Raw genomic sequence first — 24,002 nt, forward strand, 5'->3', positions numbered from 1 at the left:
AAAAAAACAGAGTGGGAATAGAGGTTTTCCCCCTTGTCCTTGACATACAGATTGTTCAAGAGCAATGGCACTTTCCAAAGCAGCTGCTAGAATCTTGCATAAAACCCCCACTTACCTGAACTTTCAAGTGTTACTTTTCACATTCGTGCATTTTGAGCATTCAGCAGCAATGCTGCGCTGGTTAGGCACGTCGGCAAGCTCAGGTATGTCAGAGCAAGAAACAGCTTTAATACTTCCTCCCGGAGGTGGATTTTAAACTACCCTTCGCTCATCATGCCAGCTGGAGGCTGAGCTCTGCGATGACAGAACTGGACATGCCCAAGCTTCCTTCCTGCTCTATTGTGCGCGTATAATAGTGCAAAATACAACTGTGAAACCGTACCCGGCAGCAGATGCTTGCCATTTGCTCACTCCCCTTCTCCTGATGAGCTCCACGGATCCAGTAGATCGTGATAATCCTGGGAGCTGCCTCTGGCCGCTGTCAGACACAGAGCCCGCCCTTGCCTGCGTCGGGGTTTCGCGCCCCGCTGCCGAGCGGCTGGCAGCCCCGGCGGGCGGGCGGGTCGGTGGGTGGGTGGCGGGGGAGCGGCTCTGCCGCCGGCCTGCGCCCCCGGGGCGCTCCGCGGCGGCCCCCGCGCAGGCGGAGCCCGCAGGGCCCGAGGGGCTCCTTCTCCTTCCCGGGCCGCTCCCGCAGCGCGGTGCGCGGCCGGTGCCCGCCGCGCGGCCGGCGGGTGCGCGCTACCTGGCGGGCGGCGGGGAGGGAGGCAAAATGAATGCAGTCCTCCCCGAAGTCTTCAGGGGGCCCTAAAAAGCACACTTAGCCCTTCAGCGCAGGCACGCAGCCATACACGCTGCCTGCATGGCACTGTACTGGCAGAAACGTTTTCTACTTAGCTCCCCTTATTTAGGAGATGAGTTAGACATTGTGAATAATCTCTCGTGGATGTTTCGGCATCAGCTACTACAAACAAATTCGCCCTTTCCTGTATCAGCTACCCTGTTTTAAAATGCTAAGTTATCCTAAGATAACAGATTAGCAATTATATTTAAACTACAGAATTAAGCTAAATAATTTTTTTTTTTTTTGGCATTACATTTATAGAGAAACTAATTTTAGTTTAATAAAAAAAATGAAATCTCATGCACTAGAAATATCCTCCTATTGGGGATTAGAGAGAGTAGAAATGAATGTATAGCATTCCATGTATGGAATGAATTGAAAATTTTTTGGTTTGGAAGCAGTTCATGCCAAGATTGCATATCCTGAAAATGCAGTCCTACCTCATCACTGAGCAACTGGAAAAGCATGACCACAAAGGTTATACACTATGGATTTTTTAATCCTGAATAATTTGAGTCTTGGCAAAGGAAATCTATCAAATTCTCCATTTCTCTTTCATCTTAAGATTTTTTCTCGTTTCAAGGATAAGTGAAAGTTGTGTGTGGTTGAAAATCCTTTGCATCAGATGATTGTGCAATCTCTTTATCATACATCCTTTTTTGTTTACTGCAGCGCCACATTATGAAAGTACCTCATAGAAGACTCCTGCTTTTTGGTTTTGCAAAGCGATGCTTCTGCCAAACAGAGGACCTTATGGCTGCACGTTGAAACTATGTATTACCGTGTACTGTCATATATCTTAGGATCTCAGGAAATTCTGAATTGCTCAATCACAAAACAAACCCACTGAACAAGTGGTAAGTATTAAACCAGCAATAGATACGTAGCATAGTAACTGGTATTCATTAGCATTAAAGACAACAAACAGAAGCAAGTGCTTTAAATCATGGCTGTTAATGTCCGATTCTTTAAGAATTATACTGTTTTCATTTATCTGAAGTAAATGCATACAAATTATGTTGCCAGGGGATTATCATCTACTCTCCAGCCACGCTCTCAATAGCTGTTAGATCCCAGAATCCCTTTAATTGTCATCATATCTTATAACCGGAACAGTTAGGCATTTCTGGCTTTGCTATATTGCTTGACTTTGGTTAAATAAAAATACTAGTTGTCTTATTTTCCTCATTATTTGCAAAGAATAATTCACTTGATGGTCTCATGACCTGGAAATCTGTGCCTTGGTCAAGGTTATTCATGTGTAAGACTCCCTGGTATTCCCTGGTTCAGGTTTTAATGCAGGAACTCAAAGATGCCTCAAAAATTTGTCTGGTGCTGGTGGTTTATGTGCAGTTCTTACATTAGTAAAGAAAATACTTAATGTATAAACTCAAGGTGTGTCTGTGTCCAAACCTGCATTAGCTTAGCTGAGCTGGTGCAAACCCATGTGAACAGACACGAGGCAAGAGCCTGAAATAGTAACGAGATGCAAATTGTCCTATTTATTGCCTTGAGATTACAATCCAAACACAATTTGTTGATTTCTCTGAACAACTTAATAGGTGACCAAACTGCAAAAAGCAAAGGGATATTTATAGTGCTATTGTCTCACTTAAGAGACTACAGAGAGAACTTATTCTGGTGGCAAGTCAGAAAGACAGGGTTGCAAGCAAAGCCTTACTGTGAAAAGGTTGGCGCACGCCTAACAGCCGGGGAACTGAGCTGGACGTGCATCCTGCAGCGTGTGCGGGTTGACCGAGCTCCTTGCTAAGGGCCACCAAACAAACAGTCCAGTATGGGGGAAACAAACAAGTCTTCTAGCTTCCAGCAAATCGTGGACAAGTCAGGATCTCTTCATGAATCTCAAGGAGGCAAGAAATCTGTGGGTTCAGTCTGGAATATTACGTATTATTTCCCCAGGTGTCCACAAATTTGCTTAACTTTCCTTAAGCTAATCAAAATACTTTTCATTTACACTTTTCTCTTTCATGTAGGTGTGTTCCAAACGACTTTAGCAGGAACAAACCCCTGGAAAAGTCAGATAGTGGGCTTACTTGGGACTCTAAACACACCTGCTAATTTCGGGAAAGACAGAAACATTCAGGACCAGAATTTTTGGTAGAGCTTTACCAGCTGTTAAAGATCCGAGGCACATTTTCACCACCCGCTTCTCTGTGTTCACACACATCAGTAACAACTGACTCGAGAATAATGCTACCAGCTCCTTTAAACTGGCCATGCAACTGCTTGTTTTCAAAGTTTTAAGGACCTTTTTTTAAGCAGTTACTTTAAAAGTGCTTTTTAGAAATGTTCATAGTGAAGCATTCAGACTCATTTCCTGGTGTTTGATTTAAGGTATAAGAGCTAATTTTTTAATGTAGTTAAAATTTATTTAGAGGAATAAAATAAAATGTACTTAGCTTTACAATAAATACTGGGTTAATTCCCATTTATTAACGTGCATATGGGTATGATGGCCCATAGGACAACTTCAAGTCTTTTTTAATGACATTGTTTTTGTGCTTAGGTCGACTGTAAACATACACGACTGGAAATACAAACAGTAATGCAAAGTGAAATTCTTACTGTGATTTTTAAAGAGTAGTGAGGGATCTATATTCCAGGGAAACAGTTGGCCTGGTTAATGAATTAAGAAAACTACGGTGTGTATTAGCTGGAAATACACATAGAGATAAAACAAGAGGATCTGTCATGCTTTCTTCACACGTTCACCATTCTTACTCGTTCTTTGTATCTAGACACATTGTTTTCCGTGACAGTAACCCTGCTGTCAGCTGTAAGGCACTTGGATTCAGTTAAAAATCCCCCAAAAGGGAAGGAACAAGACTGAATTCCCACAGCTATTCAGTGAATCAGGGGTTCAACGCAGACATCGCCACAGCAAACCAAACATGACCCAACTTTGACAAAACACCAGTTTCCAATACCCTATTACATCAGCAGCTGTGACTGTGAACTCTCCTGTGTTTAATACTCATTAAGGATGTGATGGAAAGCCAAAGAATTTTAAACTGTTTGATGGTAAACCCAGCTCGTTCCCAAGTACAAAAAAAGTGTGCGATCTGAGAGGTATTAACTAGATGCAACAGGATGAAAACACTAGGTTCGATTTAGAAATCTTATGTATATACAATGTTACTGTAAGCAGAGACATTAAACCTTTAAAACAACATCAGTTATATATGATATGTGCCTTTTATTTTCTCCTCTAAGAAAGGAAAAACAAAATAATACATTTTATATAAAAAGACCGTGCTTCATTTTCAGGTCACGGGCTTCTGATAATCCTATCAAATGTGATAATTGTATTAACTGCTCATTATCAGTTACCAGCGTACAAAAGGAGCATTCTGCAAACACTGTGGTTTACGGGAGCTCGGTCTGAAAGAGGCAGCATTTCAATGGCCCAGGGTGACATACTCTGCCCTCGGTGCCTGTGCTGCACGAGCCGGGTCCCAGGCAGCGCCCTGTCAGGCAGACGGACACGCAAGGAACGGGAAGCACGCAGCGAGACAAGACACGTACAGCAGCGCGGACGCACCCGTGACCACACGCGCGGCGCAGCGAACAGCCCGAGACTGAGAACCGGAGAATGGCCAGAAACAGGGCATAAGGCCCACAACTGGGCCCAGGGGTCCAGCGTGTTGTTAAATACTTGACCACACGTAAGTAATTTTAATGGCACAACAGCAGCTTTCACAGTGAATGCTGAGAAGTGGAGGGAGTCTTGCTCTTCATTGGGGAGCCCATGCTGCAGAGGTATTTACCTTAACACATACAGTCAACGCAGAGATGATCATTCCCTTACACAAATAAACAACCAGCAGTATAAGCAAGCATTAAGATTCCTGAGAAAAACAAAAATTACTGTATCCTTATATCCTTTCACTTGAAAAAAGCCAGCATTATCCCAAATCTCCCCAAATAAAAAAGAAATGTTTTTATTGGCAAGCTTATTGTTCAATAGTTTGTGTCTCAGGTACTGCTATTTCCTCAATGCCATAAGCCTGCTCCTGTGTTTTCTCACTTGGAGACTTCTCGTTCATCCAAAATTTCCATTCATTCAAAAGAACAAGCATTTCTTCTTTTTACCAATGGAAAACCACCACCATAAGAATCTGCTCCAGTTTTATCATCTAAACCTTCTGCCTCCGGTTACTTGTGTAACTCGCAGCTAAGAAACTTTGTGAGGGTTTTCACGATAAATCTAATGAGCTTTGGCACAGTGCACTAAGAACCCCAGCAATGTATTTCTGGCAGACTTTGTGTGTTTTCAGGGCTGTCTCATCACAGCCACAAGCAGCACTCAGTAAGTTAAATTTTTGATATAAATTCAAGATTATCTGATTAGCACCTTTTTTTTTTTTTTTTTTTAGATCAGCTTTTCTGAAAGCAACCTTCCTGGTTTGATTGTTCTAAGTAGTATTTGGCTCTTTAAGCACCCTCATCTTCCCCCCCGCCTTTTTCCTCCTCATTTCAGCTGATTGCTGTGTACCTCCCCAAAATAATCTTCTCATTCCTGCTGCTCTGCTGCTAGTCCACTGAATCAATAGTCTTTGAGAACTTCTGTCTTGGTAAGTAAGTTATTTTTCATCTCCAACAAGGGTGTCAGGAATGCTTTTATGCTATCGCCTTCATCATGGTTTTTGCTCCCCTATAGCCAAAACCCCCAAATACAGGCAGTGCTGCGAGATGAACCAGCGCAGGTGAGCATAGGAGAATCCCCAGCAGATGACAACATTTTGATTGAGATAGAGCAGGCGGTGTGAACGTTAGGACATCCTCATCAGTAGTTCTGCCAATGCAGCCCTTTTCTTACAGGTAATGATCATAGATCAGAAGCTTTTCTCCAGAAATAGGGGTGGTTTTGGTCATGACACACACAAATTGAGAACTAAGGCTAAATACACAAAACTAAGTATTTAACAGTCAAGATACCATTACCAAAGTTTTACCAGGCTCCTGCATGTAAATGTAGCTATTTTAAATAGCTGCAGTTTCATTCAATCATTTTCTTCTGAAATAACTGTCTGAAGAGACCCAGTGTGGGCAAGTCAGAATATCGGTCTAAAAATATAGCTGGCACCGTGGAACAGTTTTGAAAACCAGTTAAGTGTGCTTACCTATGTGTTTGGTGAGGTTCCTCAGCCCTTTCTCCCTGAACAGTTCGGTATTATTCCAGACATTACTAACCAAGCAGGATAACAACTTGAGGCTTCCAGCATATCCCTTTCAGACAAAACAAAGCAAGAGGCAAGTTCCACAGGTAACTTTTAATGCGAGTCCTGAAAATTTGAGAAGATTCTGGTATTTTTCCCTTCCCAATACATGTGATTGCATTTATTTAGACATATTTTCACCTTTTGCTATACATTTATTTCAGTTATTGCCAGTTACCTTTTTCATTCTTAAACAATAGCACAAATGGTTTACAGTCATGACACCTCACAATAGCTTCGCCTGCCATTTATGAAAAATTAAAAAAAATTAAGCCTAAATACTTTGTTTTTAATCTTCTGGCAAGTCAGGATTTTCCCTCCATTTATTAATAGCGGTGCCTGGCAGAACACACCAAAGGTGCCGATACTCATGACTAATCTAGATGAAGTTCAAGTTAGCTGACAGGAGATAATTTTCTTCGGTTCTTCATTCATCTCTCACTCATCCCAGGTATCTCCATATTTATTTACTTTAACTAAAGAAAAGAAAAAAAGTAGTCACATACGACTTGACTGCAAAAGTTTATCTTCTACAGTGCTCAAAACTGTAACTAAATGCATCATCATTTAAAGTGGTGCCTGTGGAGAGTGTCAGTCACAGCACAACAGACATCTAATTAAAGCTACTTCTGAATAATTGGGGAGAAGAGTTTGTTAATCATTATTCTTTAATGAATTAATACTCAGTCAAGAGGCCCACTGTGCTAATTCCTGCTCTACAGAATTTGTAATTACTTTGAAACAAATGTAACATGTGGAAGAAACACAGACAATTGGCGGAAACAGGCAAGGAATGTTACGATAAATAATGTGGCTACATAATCTAGTTACGTGCACAACTGGATGGATTCAGCATAGTTAAAAACACGTTCAAAGACAAACAAACAGAAATCAGTATTCCCTACTAGGAAACCACTCAGCCATTATTATTTGGCAGCTTCCTTTAGTATAGGAGTGAGTCAGAGTAAAAAAAGCAGGGTACTGCTCCAAACGGACTTATTTGGAAGTGTGCCATGCCCAACCGAACAAGAAGCAGAGAGTGAAAAGATGCTCTCCTGACCGCGAGCTGCGCAGCGGCCTGAGAGTCTGTAACTGACTGTCGCCACTGACAGGGGCAAGGGCGGACTCAGGCCATTCGGTAGGAATGCCGACACTGGTCAGGCACCCCCTCGTACCTCTCCTTGCAGGGTAACTTCTGAGCCTGCTGTCTGTTAATGCCTAGGCTGCAGCAGCTCCGGAGGAACGGAGCAGAATGCACGGGCCTCGCTTCAGGGAGGCATCGGCAAGCGCCACGTAACACACTGACAAATCTCTTCTAAGCTGATGGGTACCGCAGCGAGGCACAACGGGCAGCGCTCTCGCAGTACCACCCGATTTCTGTTTCTGTCAGCCACGGCAGCTGAGCAGGCTGGGCTCATTCCCTGGAAAATGCTCCAGTCCAGATCACTCTGCAGGTGCACATATTTGTACGGCTACAACGGACGGAGAAGGCACCGGCAGACGGAAGTTAGGGACAGCTTAAAACTGGCTTAAACGTGGTTTGTTTCCCCTTATGTCCTTGCAACAGAGGGCAGAAACCGCTGTCTCCCTTTTGCTAGTCTGGTTCCTACAACACAGAGGTGAGAGGACGAACGGGGGATGACTCGGGACGTGTGAGCGGGCACACAACAGGTAACACGTCCAGCGCGACACAAGAAGCTAAATCAGATCTTAGCCCACAACAGCAGTAGAATCCCTGAATTGTAGATTTATATGTACTTCCACTTGTAAAACACTTCTGAATTTTTGTATTCCCTCCTTACTCTTGTTCCCTAAAAATACAAAGAGATGCTCTTAAAAGTTTATTTACAAATTTCACGTGCTGCTCAGCGTAGTTCTGTTCTCCAAGCCTGAATAACCATCCAACGGAACACAAATAGAGGGCAGTATTTGATAGAGGTCTTTTCTAGACCTCAGGTAACTAAAAATAAAATAATTAATGCATATTCTCACAGCCACAGGATCTGCCACGGAGTATGGCAAGGCTTGCAGAATGTTGCTTAAGTTTTCTCTGTATGGTTTTCAAGCGACATTTCTAGGCTTTCTACTTGTGAAGAAATATCTTGAAAAAGAAATGTGTAAATCAAGGAAGTGTCACCTGATGGAATTTAGAAGCAATCTGAAACTATAGCTTCAATAATTTTTTAATGTCTCATTTGGCATAGCCATGTGATAAGAGAAAAAGGCTTTCATCCTTAAATAATTACTCAATAATTGTTGATAATTTTTATTTCAAGACTGTAGATCTGCCCAAAGACAGACGATCAGGAGAAACTCACAAGCATGAAATAGACTGACACTCTTCTCTTAAGCAACACTCGTCCAAAGCTTACTATTACTGCTTCAGAACTTTTTGCCTTAATATACTTTTCTATACTCATTACCACCTGTTATGCCTCCTAACGTTATAACCTCAGGAAACGTTAGCTATTCCTATAGATCTCGTTGCAACATGATCGACAAGACTGGGCACTGCATACAAACCCAAACAATTCAAGCTGACTAGTCCAGCAGCGTGTTAAAAGGTAAAACATGCCTCTTGCTAACATAGTTTTCACAGATGCCACACTAAATTAAAGAAGTTCTAGAGCAAGCAATTATGAATTGCTACTGAATTTTTCAAAAAATTGATTGAGTCAGAAAGTTGACTGAGTGGCAGCTTATTCTTCCGGACATGGCATTCTTAGTTTGTTGTGTAAAGCTTTGTTTTTCACTGTGAAAACAAATCTCAATATTGCTGCCAAATACTGTTTCCTTCCTTTGAGTTTTAATGTAGAAAATGAACCTCTACAAACAATGCCTCTATAGAAATCCACTAATTCCACATGAAACAATTCATAAAAATAAATACCCCCCCTTCAAAACCATCAACCATGTGCTCTATTTTGAGAGAACAATGCTATCTAAAACATACACCCCCTTCCATAGCTAAAACTCTTCGGTATAGCTCTGAGCTCAGAGAATTATTTGTTGAAAGAGGTTGCCCGATATATTCAATAAGCCAAAAGTTGCAAGATTTTCAGTCTGGCACCAAGCAACATGGCTAGAGAAGAGGAATCCTAATTTGCTATTGGAAGATCAATATCTTTGGGAAAAAAAGAAAAAAAAAAAGAAAAAAAAAGAAAAAAAAAGAATCAATTTGAAATATGAAACTCCAGACATCACATATGAGACACCTGCAGATACAGTAAAAATAAATTGCTCAAAGGGTAAGCAGAATTAACCCTTGGCTTTGTAACCATTTTTAACATCAGTGCCAATATCTGAATTTACTACGTATTTCTGTAAATCAGTATATTACCTTCCTTAGCTGTTTTTTCCTGTGAAAACTTGCTTGGAGTTTCTGCCTTTGGTGGTAGCATTACCTCGTATGTCTCTCTGTGTTTATTCCTTAATTCCTCATATGTGATGCCCTTTTTTTTACGGCTTTCTTCTGGGATTGGAGCAGGATCTGGAAACAAAACGCACGTCAAAATACTAGAAGTGGTGTCACACACCAAAACTTGGCTACAACCTGTCCTAGAATGGCAGTGAACCACAGCTCAATCCTGAATGCAAAGGAGCACGACAGCTGCAAGTCTAAATGCAACTGGCAATGTACGTGGACTTTAATTAATCCATTCCTTTTATCCTTTTCATTTTGTCAAACTGCTCTGGAAGACTGGCAGTTAACTCCTTTTTTTCCTTTTACCCAATGGAAGTCCTATGGATAAAATAGTTCTGGTCACTTTATGTAAAATTTATGATAATCATACATTTGATCTATTTATGATTTCTGAAGAAAAAACTAGGTGAAGCTCAAGGGTTTGCATGCAGGCTTTAAATTCTGCTTTCAAAGAATTAGGACTACATCCATCATATGCCACCTGATACGTATTTTATCATTTTATCTACATTTATAATGCAGAATCTTGGTTCCATACTCAAGGTTCTACCAACTATTGATATTTGTGATTAAGTGTACTTACAATTTCCTTGACACACTTATATCCAATACTTTTATGTAACTAAAATAGAGATGCATGAAAGGGCTTTTTTGTGAAATAAAACCTTTTCAATGAAAGAGTTAAAAAACCCAAACCAATTCAAAGTACGAAACTCTGCATTTGACAGCAACTTCCTCCTTTGTGTACCAGAGCGCCCTGATTTCAGAATCGTGTTTCCCCTGCAATAGCTGAGGATAGAGCTCACACTGGAAGGAGGGAACAGCTGCACAGAACAGTACTTGAAAAACATTTTAGTTTTCTGTGAGGAAATCAGCTGTTGCCAGACAGAACACTATATGCACTCAGTTCTCAGAAGATTTAAGTGTTTGTCACATTATAAAGAACAGTTTAATGTCACTGAATTACAGCAGTATACAGTTACAGCACCACTGCCGGTGAAAATGAAATAACCTCGGAAAGGCAAGCGGGCAAATGGTAGAGACTATGGTTTAGGTAGTGCAGCCACAGGACGGCATATTCACCTTAATTTCAGTCAAAAAGAAATTTGAGTCAGGCTGAGTTTTTTGCAGGTTTAGTTTCACAACAGATTACACCTTCTAAGTTAATTTACGATCTTTACTTGCAATTAAAGCTACAAAACTTGAAAAAACCCTGAATTTAGTTTAGAACACAAAATAATACATAAAGTTCTGTGTGAAAACAATTCTGGGAACTTCAAGCTGTTTCATTTACAACAACTATATTGTACCATGTATGTTTGCATGGGATGAAAACACATAGTTTAATGAGAGACGCATCTAAGAGAAAGGCAAGAGCCATTGTACTACAAACTGATAAATATGAAGATAAAACACACCTTGAACAGTGTAATCAGTAATTCCTGTAGGCGAAGACTCATTCAGGGAAGCACTGAATGGAACGGGTTCATAACTTGAGAGGGCTCTATCTGTTGAACTATAATCATCTGAATAGCTAGACGGAAGTGGAAATCCAGCTCTTGGAGAAGATTCAGTAAATGACTGAGAAGGCATCTCTGAAAATTCAGATTTCCGACTGGAACGGCTGGAAAACAAAACAATTAAATATTAAATATGAAACACTAAAGTTAAAAAAGTAACTGTAAGAGCAACAATATGGGCAGACCAAGTAAATACTCCTTTATTTTAAATTATTTCGTTTCCAACATGAATTATTGTCTTAAAAAAAATAGCCTGGGGTGTTTTTTCCTTTTTTTCCTTACGTTGAAAAGATCTAGACAGCCCCTTCCCCAACACTCTTCCCTTCCTCCCAGAAACTTAACTCATACCTAAAGATGTCCAGAACAGCAGACAAAAGAGACAAAGCATTCTGCACTCTACAAGACAAAAATGACAAACCCTTCCCCCAGGGAGTCTTCAGACAGAAAAAACACATCAGCCACAAACAGTACAGGGTGTGCCCACGAACTATAGTTATTTCTAAAGGCCTTTTAGGAAGAATTTGCAATTAAAACCCCTTTCATCATTAGAAGTTGCTGTAACTGATCAATACTGAACAGCAGAAGAAAAGGAGAATGAAGAGCCATCTTGGGGAAATGAAATTATGAAGGTTGATTGAGTTGCTGAATTCAGCGGAAACATTAAGGAATGTTCTCTTAGAGAGAAAGGTAAGATCATATAAAGAATATTCTGGAAACTGATGCCCAATATTCTAAAATATTTGCTACATACTCAGAATGGCCCTGGCAAACCACTGCACAACATGTCTCTACATCGAGAATGCCACCACCTGGTGCCACTGGAATGTCTCTGGAGTACTTAGTAATTTTTTACTTTAAATTTCTGTGTAGCTGTACTTTTAGTTTCATATGAAAAACAATTGCACTTAGTCTTTGTTTTATGCTCACAATAAACATACAGAGCTAAGCCATTTTATTGCCTCAATTATATTTTTAAAGTATATGCAAACGCAGCTTTAAAGAACTATTTTAGCTCCCTACCTATTTTTAACTGCAAATCAGAATTACCAAAATATAGCAATTAGTAGATGGACAATGACCATGAAAATGTAATGATTTCTGTTGCTGGCTTAAAAGAGCAGCCTGTATGGACAATAATGCAGTCTGAATTAATTTAAATTAATCATGCAACCAGGAAAAACAAAACAAAACAAAACAAAAAACCACCCCAAAAAGAAAAAGAAATTTATCACTTGGCACACTTAGAGATACAAAAGAATGGGTCATTAAAGGTTGAAGGGATTTACTGGTGCAGCAGGTGATGGCATTTAAACAGCTTCTCACCTGGAGTAAACACAGCTAACCATCACAATCATTCCTTATTAGAAGCTGGAGAGGGGTGAAAGGCCAAGTCCAGCTCCAATTTAGCTGAGTTTATACAGTAAACGTATAAAATGGTAAGTCCTAAAAGTATGTTTGACGCCATAAAAATGTAAACATTTCAGAATAAAGGTCAATCTTGCAGACAAAACTGTCATAAATCTGAATTTAGAAAGTGCAAATTTCATCAAATCCTTTATAAACATTTAACAAATCTAAGCACATACATAGCACGACTACTACTCACTACCCAAACAAACTACTCACTACTACTACTCAAACCCAAACTTATTCTCCCAGTTTTGAATCAAGGGTTGAAGTGAAATATTCCAAAAGTAGTCTGCAATCAAAAACCACTGGAGGTAGAATACATTTTGGAACAAAACAGGAAATAGTTTTAAGAACCTGATGAGTTTCTCATATGTACAGAATAATGCAGTTACAGATGTAAAGGATTTAAACAAACAGCAGTCAGTTTGACCACCATGCTTCTTCCTGCAGTGATATTGTTTACCGAGCGCTTTCCTTTGATAAACACTGAAATCATTTCCACCCTCTTCCTACTTCAATCAAACTAAACTATGGGAAAAACTTCCAGAATGTAACATGACTTTATTTCAGTTAACTTAGTTTACTTCTAAACTAAGGAGGCAACTTCTGCTGTCACACTGCTGTAAGTAAATTCCACGGGAAAACATCATCTTAATTTACAAGGAATACACTTTGCTAAGTAAAATGTTTCTTTTCCTACTCCTCAGAGCGATCAGATGTATGTAAAGAGCTCAAAATGTGTGTTTTATAGCTGGCCAGCTGATACAGATACAGCTTCCTGAAAGTGGTAGATTTGGGGTAACAGGGGAAAGAGGGAAGGTGCAGCTCTGAAGGCCTTCGAAAGCTGCAAATGTAGCCTTGATCTGTTAAGTGTCTAAAATGTCCTATTTAAGAATAAGTTTTAAATTTAAAAGATAATTATATTCTTACTTATGTGAACTATGTCTCTGAGCTTGTCGTAGAACATCTCCTATTGGGGAATCCTTCAGTTTCTTAAATTTCTCGCTACAGATTGGCAAGTAGGATATCTTTCCAGCCAGGTATCCACACGTTCCAGCAACTTTTTTTAAAAGAAAAAAGATGGGTTTATATGCTGTATCATAATATTCAACACAGTTTAAAAATAATAATTTCAAATAAATTATACAGTATCTTGAATAAAAGAAAAAAGCCGGTTTAGATCTAAACATGCAGCAATCCTCCCTCTCTGCTTCTTCTGCAGACAAAAGGCACTAAAAACAAATGTAACAGCTGAACAGAGACATAGAGCAATGATTTAGACATGGCATGAGCACCAGATGATTTCAGCCAGTACTTGATGAGTGAAAGGTGACAAAAAAAAAGGAATATAATTGCAATCAGTTTTTACCAAGATCCAGAACTAACAGTTAACTATCAAAGAGGATAAAACAGGAATAAACAAAGGTAGTAAATTCTGCCAATTTAATCAGTCAGAATAGTCAGATCTTGAAAAGGCTTTAACTAGTATGAAGAGAAGTCTTAAATTTAGCATTAGGCTCGGTATCTTCTGAAGATGATTCTATAATATGGTTGCTGGAGGGCAAACAACTGAATTAATTATCTGAACCCACACAATCACTAGGCGAATGCTTTCAACTTAATGCAAAAGCTATTTTCACCTGCTAGACAGGGCATAAGAATAAACAATCATAGTTCTTTCCATAAACTGGCTCCTTCAAGTTTTATGAGTGGGTCAAACAGAGTATGAAGGAGCATGAAGGATTAAATGGCAATTAATAGAAGTTTTGTCGTTGACTTTGTAGGAGAAAAGGACTAGACCTTTCTTTTCATATGCAGCAAGTATTTTCTAAATACAAATACTAAAGACTCTCAATCATCTTTAAGTCAGAGAGTTAATTACCAGTAACATTAATCCTCTGAGGTCCTCACACTGTAGATTACATTGCCTGGGAATCAACATAAAAGGAGATTTTAACCTACCCTGATGTACCAGTATTGAAATTGTGATTCCTGTTCTAATGTCTGTATTTTCAACAGGAGGTTAAAAGGGGGTTCCAAGCAAAAAGAGAAAACAGACACAGCTATGAGTTAAGTTTACAAGTGAGAAATATCAGGGGTTAGCTGTTTAGCAAGTCAAAAAAAAAAAAATGGGAAGACACCTCAAATGCCATAAATATCCACAAAGGGAAAAATTATAAACCCCTAAAAGGAAAAACGTCCCAACAAGAATTCAAACTAAATACTTAGCAAAACAAAGCTAAGCAGCAAAGGTGGTTAATCTTTAGCATAAACTACAAAGAGAAGGTCTCCCTTTCTTGAGGCCTTCCAGTCAAGAAAAGCAGAAGCATCTCTCTGGAAGATGTTTCACCCAAAGTAATTGTTGGCTAAAATATTTGGGTTTTCTTATTACAGAACTAACTGCCAGACGACCCACATTTCTGAAGTTAGCACAGTAGGTTAGATTAATTGTTGCCCCCTGCTTCTGTGACATTGTGACAAGACCTTAGAGAAGCTGGACATAGATGGATCAAAGAGGCCAGGTCCCACTGCAGGCTGACATGAAGTAGGACATACGGATCTCGCCCTGCTTTGCCAGAGAGGGATAGAGGACCAATAGCTTTATGCCCTGTTGAAGGGGACGGTGTCAATGTAATATACCAGTGGTGACTAACTAGAAGTTCCATTAAATCGTCAGAGTGCCTAGAAGATTACCAAGAAAAGTTACGAGTAATTCCTATGGGAGCAAGAACATCCTGGCATCTGAAAATTCCTGTCTAGAAAATGAAACACCTCTCAACTTCCAGATTAAAATAGAGGGGCAAAGCAGGGAAAAATGTAAGATGGAGACTAAAAAATAAAAAAAGATCTGACTCGACTACATTAGTTAAATAGTAAAAGACCAATTCCTGTAATCAGGCATAGTTACTCTTCAGAAAAAGAATCTAACAACCACAAGTGACAGACACCATTATCAAAGACAGTCTATTGTAACTGACAAATGCAGCAGCAGCATGCTCAAACCAGTGACACCAGAAAAGCAAGAAGTACCTTGACCTGACTTGCTGCTGTTTAACATCAGCTCGCTGTGAGCTAGCAGCAGTGCCTGGGACTGCACATGCTCTTCTTTCAGAACTCAGAGGAAAAAACCCAAACCAAAACACAACTGCACTGCTCCGTTAATGAGATTTCACTGCAGGCGGAATGTGCAGTCAAATTACGAGACGTAATTTGGACCGGTAAACTATGTCCCTGGCAATAGTTTTCAGGAAGATCCTGTAGACAGCAGGCGCATATGACCTAAGCACTATAAGGATGAAACGAAAACTGCTTAACTCAGGCTTTTCACACTCCAGCTGTCCCAGAAAAATCCCCGCATTTAAAATACACATAAATCACACGAAGTCACCTACTGAAAAACAACCAAAACACACTTCATAGAAAATTATTTTAGAATGAAATGAAAGTCCATATGCCTCCAGTGTACATCAAAAAGGAGAAGCCAGACCTATTTTGGCTTGCAATCTTAACATCAAGAATAGCTGGTCCAGTCCAGCTGCTCCTATTTCTTCCCTTGATTTCAAAACTTAGTTCTAATAAATAGGAAGAACATGGCCCTTAACTAGAAAAGTGTCGGAGCAATCACGGAAATAGTAATTCTATTATTTATTAGAAACATCTGTGTTATACCAGTGTTTGGCATTCAAAGAAAGCAAGTAGAATTTGGCATAAACAAATAGCAGCCCTAGTCTCACATTCATTTATCTGCTTGAACAACACTTCCTTCACCACAAATCATGGGTTTTTCCCTCTTGCCACTGAAGTAAACTGTAAGAGTAATTGGCTGTATCTGGGCAGATTGGCAAGATGGCAACTTCCTGGTTTACTGTCATGTATTACATTGAAAAGGTTAATTTATTAATTTATTTTTGATTATACTTAATCCAAAATCATTCATATGAAATTGCTGTTTTCCTACAATTGTACATACATAATGTCCAGGAAAAAAAGGCACTAAAATAGCCTGACAACTAAGATGCATGAATAAAGACCTTCAAATTAGGAAGGGAGGGGTGGGTGTACTCTGGCAAAGTAATTTGAAGTAAGCTTGTACAGTATCTATTCACAATGTTTTTATCTTAAATTATCATATTACGCTTGTCAAGCAACTTTATGGAAAGCCTATAAACAAAACTTGTCCAAAACGTGCTGCACAAATTCAAGGATGGTGAATAAGTTAAATGCTCTACCTCTTGCCATTGAATGGGTTCTCGTGGTACAAGTTAGTTAAGAAACATAACTAAAGGTTGCTGACTGATAGAATGAACTGCAGGAAGGTGAAACTTATTAATTGATATATCAGATCATTTTCTCCCATCTTCAGGCACAGCTGTAGCACAGCAAGCATAGGGTAGAGTCACAGTGAACCAGCCAGCCAGTCTCATGGGAATTACATCTGCGTAACAGACTCCAGCACCTGAGGCACGAGTACAAGCTGAACTCATATGGAGCTTTTACTTACATGCAACTTTCATAAAAGAGCCAAATCTTGAGCTGTCTCTTATAACACCTGAAAATGAGGATCAAAGTAATTACTAATAAGTCATTAAGAATTAGGCTGAAAAACACCAACTGTAGTTATGTTTGTATGTTAGTTGTAACTATGTTTGTAGGCAGCAGGTGACTCTTCTACACTTAATGTTGAAGAAAATTCAAGAAAAACTAACATCTGAATTTCCCATAAAATTATAAAAACCTGAGAATTACCTCTTTAGTCATATCACACACAGTATTATTACACACTATAGAATACACTGTTTCATAATCACTGAGATAGGGTATTTGTCAAACAACATAAAATGAACATGAATTTGATTTTAATTTAAAATTTTGCTCCTTTTAGTTTTAGGAACTGCCAGTCATGTAGCTGAAGATTCTGAACCATTTTAATTACAAGGAGATTAGACATTATTTTATTACAGTAACTTTATTAACATCAGAAATATATCTTAGCTAAGCAAATCCAATTTAACTCAAAGTATGTTTATACTTTACCTTTCCTAATTAAGAAACTAGTAGCAAGCATGCTCACGGCAGCCAAAGGAAAAGCTGTGAAGAAGAAGAAAAGTTGCTTAAAATATGACTTTCAGTGTTTTCAACCATATTTAACAAAATATGCAACGAGAGTTCTAGGCCTTACTAAGCTCATTTGTGTAAGAATAAAAGCGTATACATTATATATATAATTAACAAACTGTATTCATCAATTATGAGACATTCTCAATTCCAGTTTTTAAGACTTACTACAAGTTACGTGGTACAGGATCATGAGTCATCCTGTCTTCACGAGACTTCATGCTTCCTAAAATACACAAGCCCACAGCAGATGGGATAAAGCTCTAAGGACAAGGCCCCAGGTCTAGCTGAACTGCTACAGCACCAAGGTGCAGAATTTCAAACCAGAGGAGCGCACACAGTTCTTCAGGACAGGTGGCAGTTACAGAGAGGCCAGTGCCTCTAGGAATTTTTGATAACTAAAAGTCTTCATTTTGTTTTAACATGAGAACTTTGGAAAAAGTCAGTCTAACTCACAGAGGTATAAATCAAATTGATTAACATTAGGTAACATGTTTTATTCACCAGCAAATTAAAGAACGGGGCAGCCTTTTCTGTAGCTTATGGATTGAACTGTATCAACTCGGGTAGGGTCAGGAACGCAGAGAAGACGACAAACATGGAAAAGCATCATCGCCTATCGCAATCACCTTAACAGTTCACGATGATTTTATTATATTGAAAGACTTCAGGTGGCAAGAAGCATTTGAAGAAAAACACAAATGCTTTTTTCAAGCAATGATAATGGTGATATTGGGAAGAGTAACTTTGAAACTATTCGTAAAGACCACCACCCCTACACAAGATACAGTGACACTGAAATAACGAACATGACAGAAGACTAAAGCTAATTACATTAAAGATTTAGATGTGTCATAATGAAATTACATTTTATGCAAGTCTGAAAATGCAGATACTACAAAAAGGCTCAATGACTTTACCTGGGGGGCGGGGGGGGAAATATTTGCAACAGCACTAGATGTTCACAGTGTTTTGATGCACACAATCTGCTAATTAAGTCCATATTTGAAGATAAATGTTGGTTTGGTTTTTTTTTTAGGATGTGGACAGCACAGCATTGAAGTATACTTCGCAAACTAACAGTTTATTCCTTCACAAATTCTCATGGGTCTAAGCTAGGTTAGGAGTCCAACTAGCATTTTAGGGTAAATATGACTGGATGCTGGATGTCACTTTTAAGAAAAAGTATTGGCTCCTTGGTTCCCAGCAAGATTACGGTAACATTTCAAAATAGAGAATAAAATCTTCCGATCTATTAAAGATTAAAACTGTGATGCTTTTAGAGATTCTAGACACAGATTTTCAAAAATTTAGAGTTCCAGATTTTCTAACATACAGAATGGCAGTGCAGATTTGAAGCTAAACTGTAAAAGAGAAAAAAATGGGGGGGAGGGCTGTTAAAAAGAAATACGAAATAACTTATTACAGAGTCTAACCCTTACAGGTCTGAAATTATTTATGGGCATCAAAGACTGGTTATGCACTTCAGTGGAAACAGCTGCTAGTATGTGAGCATGTAAATGACCTGAAATGGTAACAAGAAATTAAAAGAATAACAGGTAAATGAAAACTGAGTTCACACATAGAAATTAATATGAATAATTATTCAAGTGTAGGAAAAACAAGCAGCTCCATATTCAGAAAATACCCGCGCTTACCACTGCTGTGGGAAAAAAGTACTTTTTCTGCTTCAAGAACAAAATAAATCCTAGGCAAAATAATGGAAGGCTGATAGATCAACAGCACATAATCAAGGATGCGAATGTAATGTACCCTAGTCAAAAAGGTTTCATGGGGAAAAGGTCGTATTGCTCTAGTTTGATTTTGTTAGCGAGATTAAAAGTGTGAAGAATAAATTGTAGATTGTAGTGTGAATTTTCAACAGTATTAGACTTTATATTATATGACAATGTGATTAAAAATTAGGAATACCAGTAAAGCGTATATCGGACTGAATTACAAAATGACTAGCAAGCATTTGTGAAATAGAACCTGTCAATAGAAACTACAGCAAAACAGGGTTCATACGAACAGGTAAAAATTGGCTACAGCTTGACATTTGAATAAATAAACTGAAAAGACACGAATATATAGTACTAACTGTGAGTAATGAACTGATACAGTAAGAAGTGAGGATACTGGGGCAGCCCATACCTCTTGCAAAGGCGTGTTCAAACAATTTGTATTAATACAGCAAATACAACAATCCAGGTACATGTAACGCAGGACAACGGAATAAAGACGGGAAACCCGGAAAACAGTGACGGGCTTTAGGCTCTCCCAGCGAGACAGCAGCACAGTACACAACCCCTGAAAAAAATCTCTCAATTACTGTTGGAGCTCCCTAAAGCGAAATTACTCAATTTGGGGCTTCTCAACAGCACCTTTGTGTTGTTTCTTCAGTCTCTGCGTAAAGACGTGCAAGGCAGTAAGTTACGCTACCAACCAAGAACTCACAGCAGAACAACTCAAGAAGAACAAACAACTCCCTCCCCTCTTGTCTTCCGGAAGAGAGATTATCAGTAAGCCATAACCAATCGCCATCTTGTTGCTGAGGAACATGACTCTTTTCACGTACAAGACTACAAGGAAAATGGCTAGATTTTAGCAGACAAGCCGAAGGGGTCCAGGTATTTGAATAAGAGTGGAGATGAGAATGCCAAAGCAACTTTGAATCATTAGTTCAAAATCACAATGCTTTCTAAGTTGCCCCGAAAGTACTGGCTTCCAGGAGAAATCAGAGCCCCAGTGTGCTAAATTTAGCAAATGAGCTGCTAAATTCTTCACCTTTCCTGATTTCTGCAAAACTACCTATCAGCATCTGGAGTAATCTACCAGTGTGTGATAAAACAGTGGGTAACGATCACACCAGAAGGCTCGTTCAAACCTCTTGATCAAGTGTATTAAAAACAGGTATGCCTCGAAACCTTTGGATTACAGGAACAACATTAGGAAGTAATGCCATCAATTTTCAATGTTTTGTGAAAAAAATAACCCCAAACAACATAACACTGCTATTTCAAATAAATTGAGACAAAAATTATTCTGTGAAACCAATGCAAGTTTATTATTCCTGTATACTAGCTGTAGTACAGAAGTCATTCCTGACTGCAGAATCCTGTTTGAGAATCTTGGCTTTTATTTACAGGGGAAAAGTGCCCAAACGTCTGGCCATGCACAGCCACAGAAATTTTCTCTAAAAATTAAGCTGAGCAACTACTTACACATTCTCTTCACAAGTCTCCATAAAGGCAGAAAGCAATGGTTCTAAGTTAAACTATTTTATTCTCACATTCTAAAGATGACAACAAAAACTAAAAACAAAAAAGCAGAAATAACAGAAAAACATGTAGAAATAACAAAACCCCACAAATATTCAGAAACATAAATAAGAGACTCCATTAATTATACCTATTTTCGGACTTTTAATAAGCATATTAATTTAAAATATCAAGGGATCTTGCTATAAAGCACAAATCTTACAAATTACGTTGCACCTTTTACAAAATTCCTGTCCTGCAAACTGCTAATAAATGTAAATCCTACATGGATCAACATTTACTAGAATACAATTTTAGACCATGTGAAGCCTGTAATGAACTGTTGTGATATATCGGCCCGGGCCTTCCTTCCTTAACGCCTGAGATAACAAGAAAAACTAAGGGTGGAAGAAAAGCACACCAAGTTTACCAGCAAACCGAACTTACCTCTATACCGGGCACTCTCTTCAGCACACTCCTTGAGGAGTCTTCTTTCCTCCTCTGTCGGCACATAAGGTTTAGGTACTTCCCTCTTTCATTTGGGAAATAAATTAGAAAAGAAGGAACAAAATAAAGGTTTGGGGGGATTTTTTAATTAAAATCTCTGTCTAACTTTCACACCTTGTAGTGCTGGTACTTTCACATAGCTATACTTAAGGAAGTGGTGCCTTCTGTCTGTAAATGTCACATGAAATATCCATTAAAAATCCGATGCTTCTACAAACCACATGAGCAGACCACAAAGTATTTTGTGCACAGCCGGATCCCAATGCACCCCACTCCTTTTTCTTCAGAAAAGCCAGCTTTGGGCCTTGCAACAACCCTTCCAAATTGATGAGACCTGACAGCTCATTAAATCCCTTTTTCAAATGTTCGCCAGGGTTTTAATTACACAGCGCGTGTTGCCCGTTGACGCGCACACAGCTGGCCAGCTGCTTCACCAGCCTGTGAGGAAATTTCCACCAAAGGTGCGCGACCCGCTCCCGTTGGGGGGGCGAGCGACCGGGCCCGCTGCCAGGCGGCCGGCCTGCCGGCAGAGGGGCAGACGCGAGAAGGCCGCCGGCACCGGGGAGAGCACCTCCTGCCAGGGCGCCCCCCGCCGAACGGCCTCCGGTGTAGGTTCCCGCGCCGCCGCAGGCCGCCAGGGAGCGCACAGCAGTGGCGGGCACAGGGCGGACAGGACCCCCCGCCCCGGCCCGCGGAGGCAGCACGCAGGCCCCGAGCCCGCCGCCGAAACGACCCCCGGCCCCAGGGGCCTCCCGCCCGGCTCTCGCGCCTTCCCGCGAGCAGCGCCGCCGAGCGAACGACAGTACCTCAGCCGGATCCCCGACCTCCCCACCGCCGGGACCCTGCCCGGCCTCCATGGCGGGGCGGGGAGGGCACTGCGAACGACCGCTGACCCGGAAGTCGACGCAAGGTTGTTCGCCGCTCTGGCTCCGTGCGCATGCGTGGAGGCGGTGGCGGCGGCGGGGGGAGTGCAGTTAAGCTCCCGGGCCCCTGCTCGGGGCTGGTGGTTGCTCCTTGGGTCCCCGTCTGCGCTTCGGGCCTTCTCCTGGGCTGGGACCCGGCGGAGAGACCTTGTAGGCGTGCCTCGGGGAAGGCCGTGCCAGCTGCCGTGCCGCCAAGACGCCGCTGGTGAAGTCGGGGCCGTGGCCAAGGGCCGTGTGTCTGCGCTCAGTAGCGGCCTTTCCTCGCCGGGAAAGCCGAGACCGGGCGGTGGGAGGACCTAGAGGCAGCCACTGAAGCTCAGAGCGTTCGTTTCAGTCGAGGATGTTTCCTTCCTGTGCTTTACCTTGTTTCTTGCCTGCTTAGAGTGCCACCCTCGAATGCCTCTGAGGGCAGGCGCTGCTGCAGAGGCGGTGAATCCCTGCGAAGGTAATCCTTGCGTGGCTGGGTGTGTTTTGCACAGCGCTAATGCACACAGTGGTGGTACTTGGCTTTGTAACTGACTTGCTGTTTCTGATAAATGGTAGCAAAAAGCTTTTACCTATCCGTGCCTAGCTTGAACAGTAGGTATGTTACCAGTAGGTACGTCAGCTGGTTGCTGAAGAGAAAGGATGCTTGTTGCCTAAAAAAGAGGTCATTGGAATCGGGACCAAGCAAGGACCTGGCGGGCGAGTGTCTGAACTTGAAAGCGGTAGAGGTTTGGTGGTTAGGATTGTATTGACGTGGGAGATTAGGAGTCTGTGGGCTTGCCTCTAGCTAGCGGTTGAAATGGCAGTATTAGTGGATGCTTGCAGTTACCAGAAATCAGGAAAAGCTGAGGAAAAAATAAAAAGATGTTTCTGATAGTGCAATGTATGCTGCAGCATTTTCTTGTAAACATTCAGTACTGTGGCTTGGATTCACCATATCCTGATCTGTCTCTGCTTGCCTGGAATGCACCACTCCCTTTAAGCCTTTCCTGGAGCAAGCCATTGTCTCTTCACCCTGGAATTCAAGTGAAGAGGCTTAAATTGCTACTGTCTGATGGCTGTACAAAAAAACCCCACCCCATGCCTGAAGATAGGAGAGGGAAGGCTTTGCAGATTGAAGATGTCTGAAATTAGCAGGGAATGTGGATGTGAAATGCCTGAAAGCAGAGAATGCAACTATAGAACGCTTTGAGCATGTGAAGGACCTAGGACAGATGGACTAAGGAGTGTGTGTGAAGTGAAAGGTTTGGCTGCCTGGAGCGGCCGGCTGCACCAAGGAAGCTGCAGAGGAGATGGGTTTCTGAGTATTGGATTCTTGAAAGAAGCTGGGAGGGTAGAACCAGAAACTAGGTATTGTGGGGTTCCTAATTCATAGCTCTCATCATACAGCAAATACATTGATAATTTGCATGAGATTAGAAGCAATCTGTGTTACTGGGCAACCTTCAGATCTTCCTGTCACCTGGGCCCCCCCTAACGAAGCACTCTCCAATACATCAGTTATGCATATTATTAATGGGAAGGCAAGAGATTTTGGCCTCATCAGCTCATGACAGTTTTATTTATAGACCTATAGCACACTTGTTAAGGCACTTTATTTAATGTTTCTTCCTGCTTAGCTTTCAGTACATTCTAGGCAAAGAGTACAACAGGATTTTAACGGTGGGACATGTTTATGGACTGCACCTTCTCTAAACATGGAGCTTCAGTGGGGAGGAAATGACTATTGGGCTCCTTCACTGAAGAAAACTATGACTCTGAGCTGTTGTTTTGCCTC

At 40.7% G+C, this 24,002-nt stretch overlaps 1 protein-coding gene across 1 annotated transcript; it reads right to left on the bottom strand.

The window, feature by feature from the left end:
• Positions 1-6,115: 6,115 nt before the first annotated feature.
• On the bottom strand, positions 6,116-22,198 carry LOC104340972 (OCIA domain-containing protein 1). Its single transcript, XM_086464233.1, has 8 exons — positions 22,124-22,198; positions 21,258-21,342; positions 17,470-17,523; positions 16,937-16,984; positions 13,366-13,495; positions 10,924-11,129; positions 9,422-9,571; positions 6,116-6,557 (listed from the first exon to the last, which is right to left on the bottom strand). Exons 1-8 carry the CDS (start codon positions 22,172-22,174, stop codon positions 6,520-6,522), a joined length of 762 nt encoding a protein of 253 aa, XP_086320359.1. The 5' UTR covers positions 22,175-22,198; the 3' UTR covers positions 6,116-6,519.
• Between the last annotated feature and the right edge of the window lie 1,804 nt (positions 22,199-24,002).

This window comes from Leptosomus discolor, chromosome 4, assembly GCF_034619465.1.
Source record: "Leptosomus discolor isolate bLepDis1 chromosome 4, bLepDis1.hap2, whole genome shotgun sequence".
Lineage (NCBI taxonomy): Eukaryota > Metazoa > Chordata > Aves > Leptosomiformes > Leptosomidae > Leptosomus > Leptosomus discolor.

Excerpts from the sequence above, each read along its gene's own strand:
- LOC104340972 (XM_086464233.1), bottom strand. The coding sequence starts at position 22,174 with ATGGAGGCCGGGCAGGGTCCCGGCGGTGGGGAGGTCGGGGATCCGGCT. Across the intron at positions 21,343-22,123 it reads AGGTCGGGGATCCGGCTGAG|AGGGAAGTACCTAAACCTTA; the intron begins GTACTGTCGTTC and ends CCCAAATGAAAG. Across the intron at positions 17,524-21,257 it reads AGAGAGTGCCCGGTATAGAG|CTTTTCCTTTGGCTGCCGTG; the intron begins GTAAGTTCGGTT and ends TCTTCTTCACAG.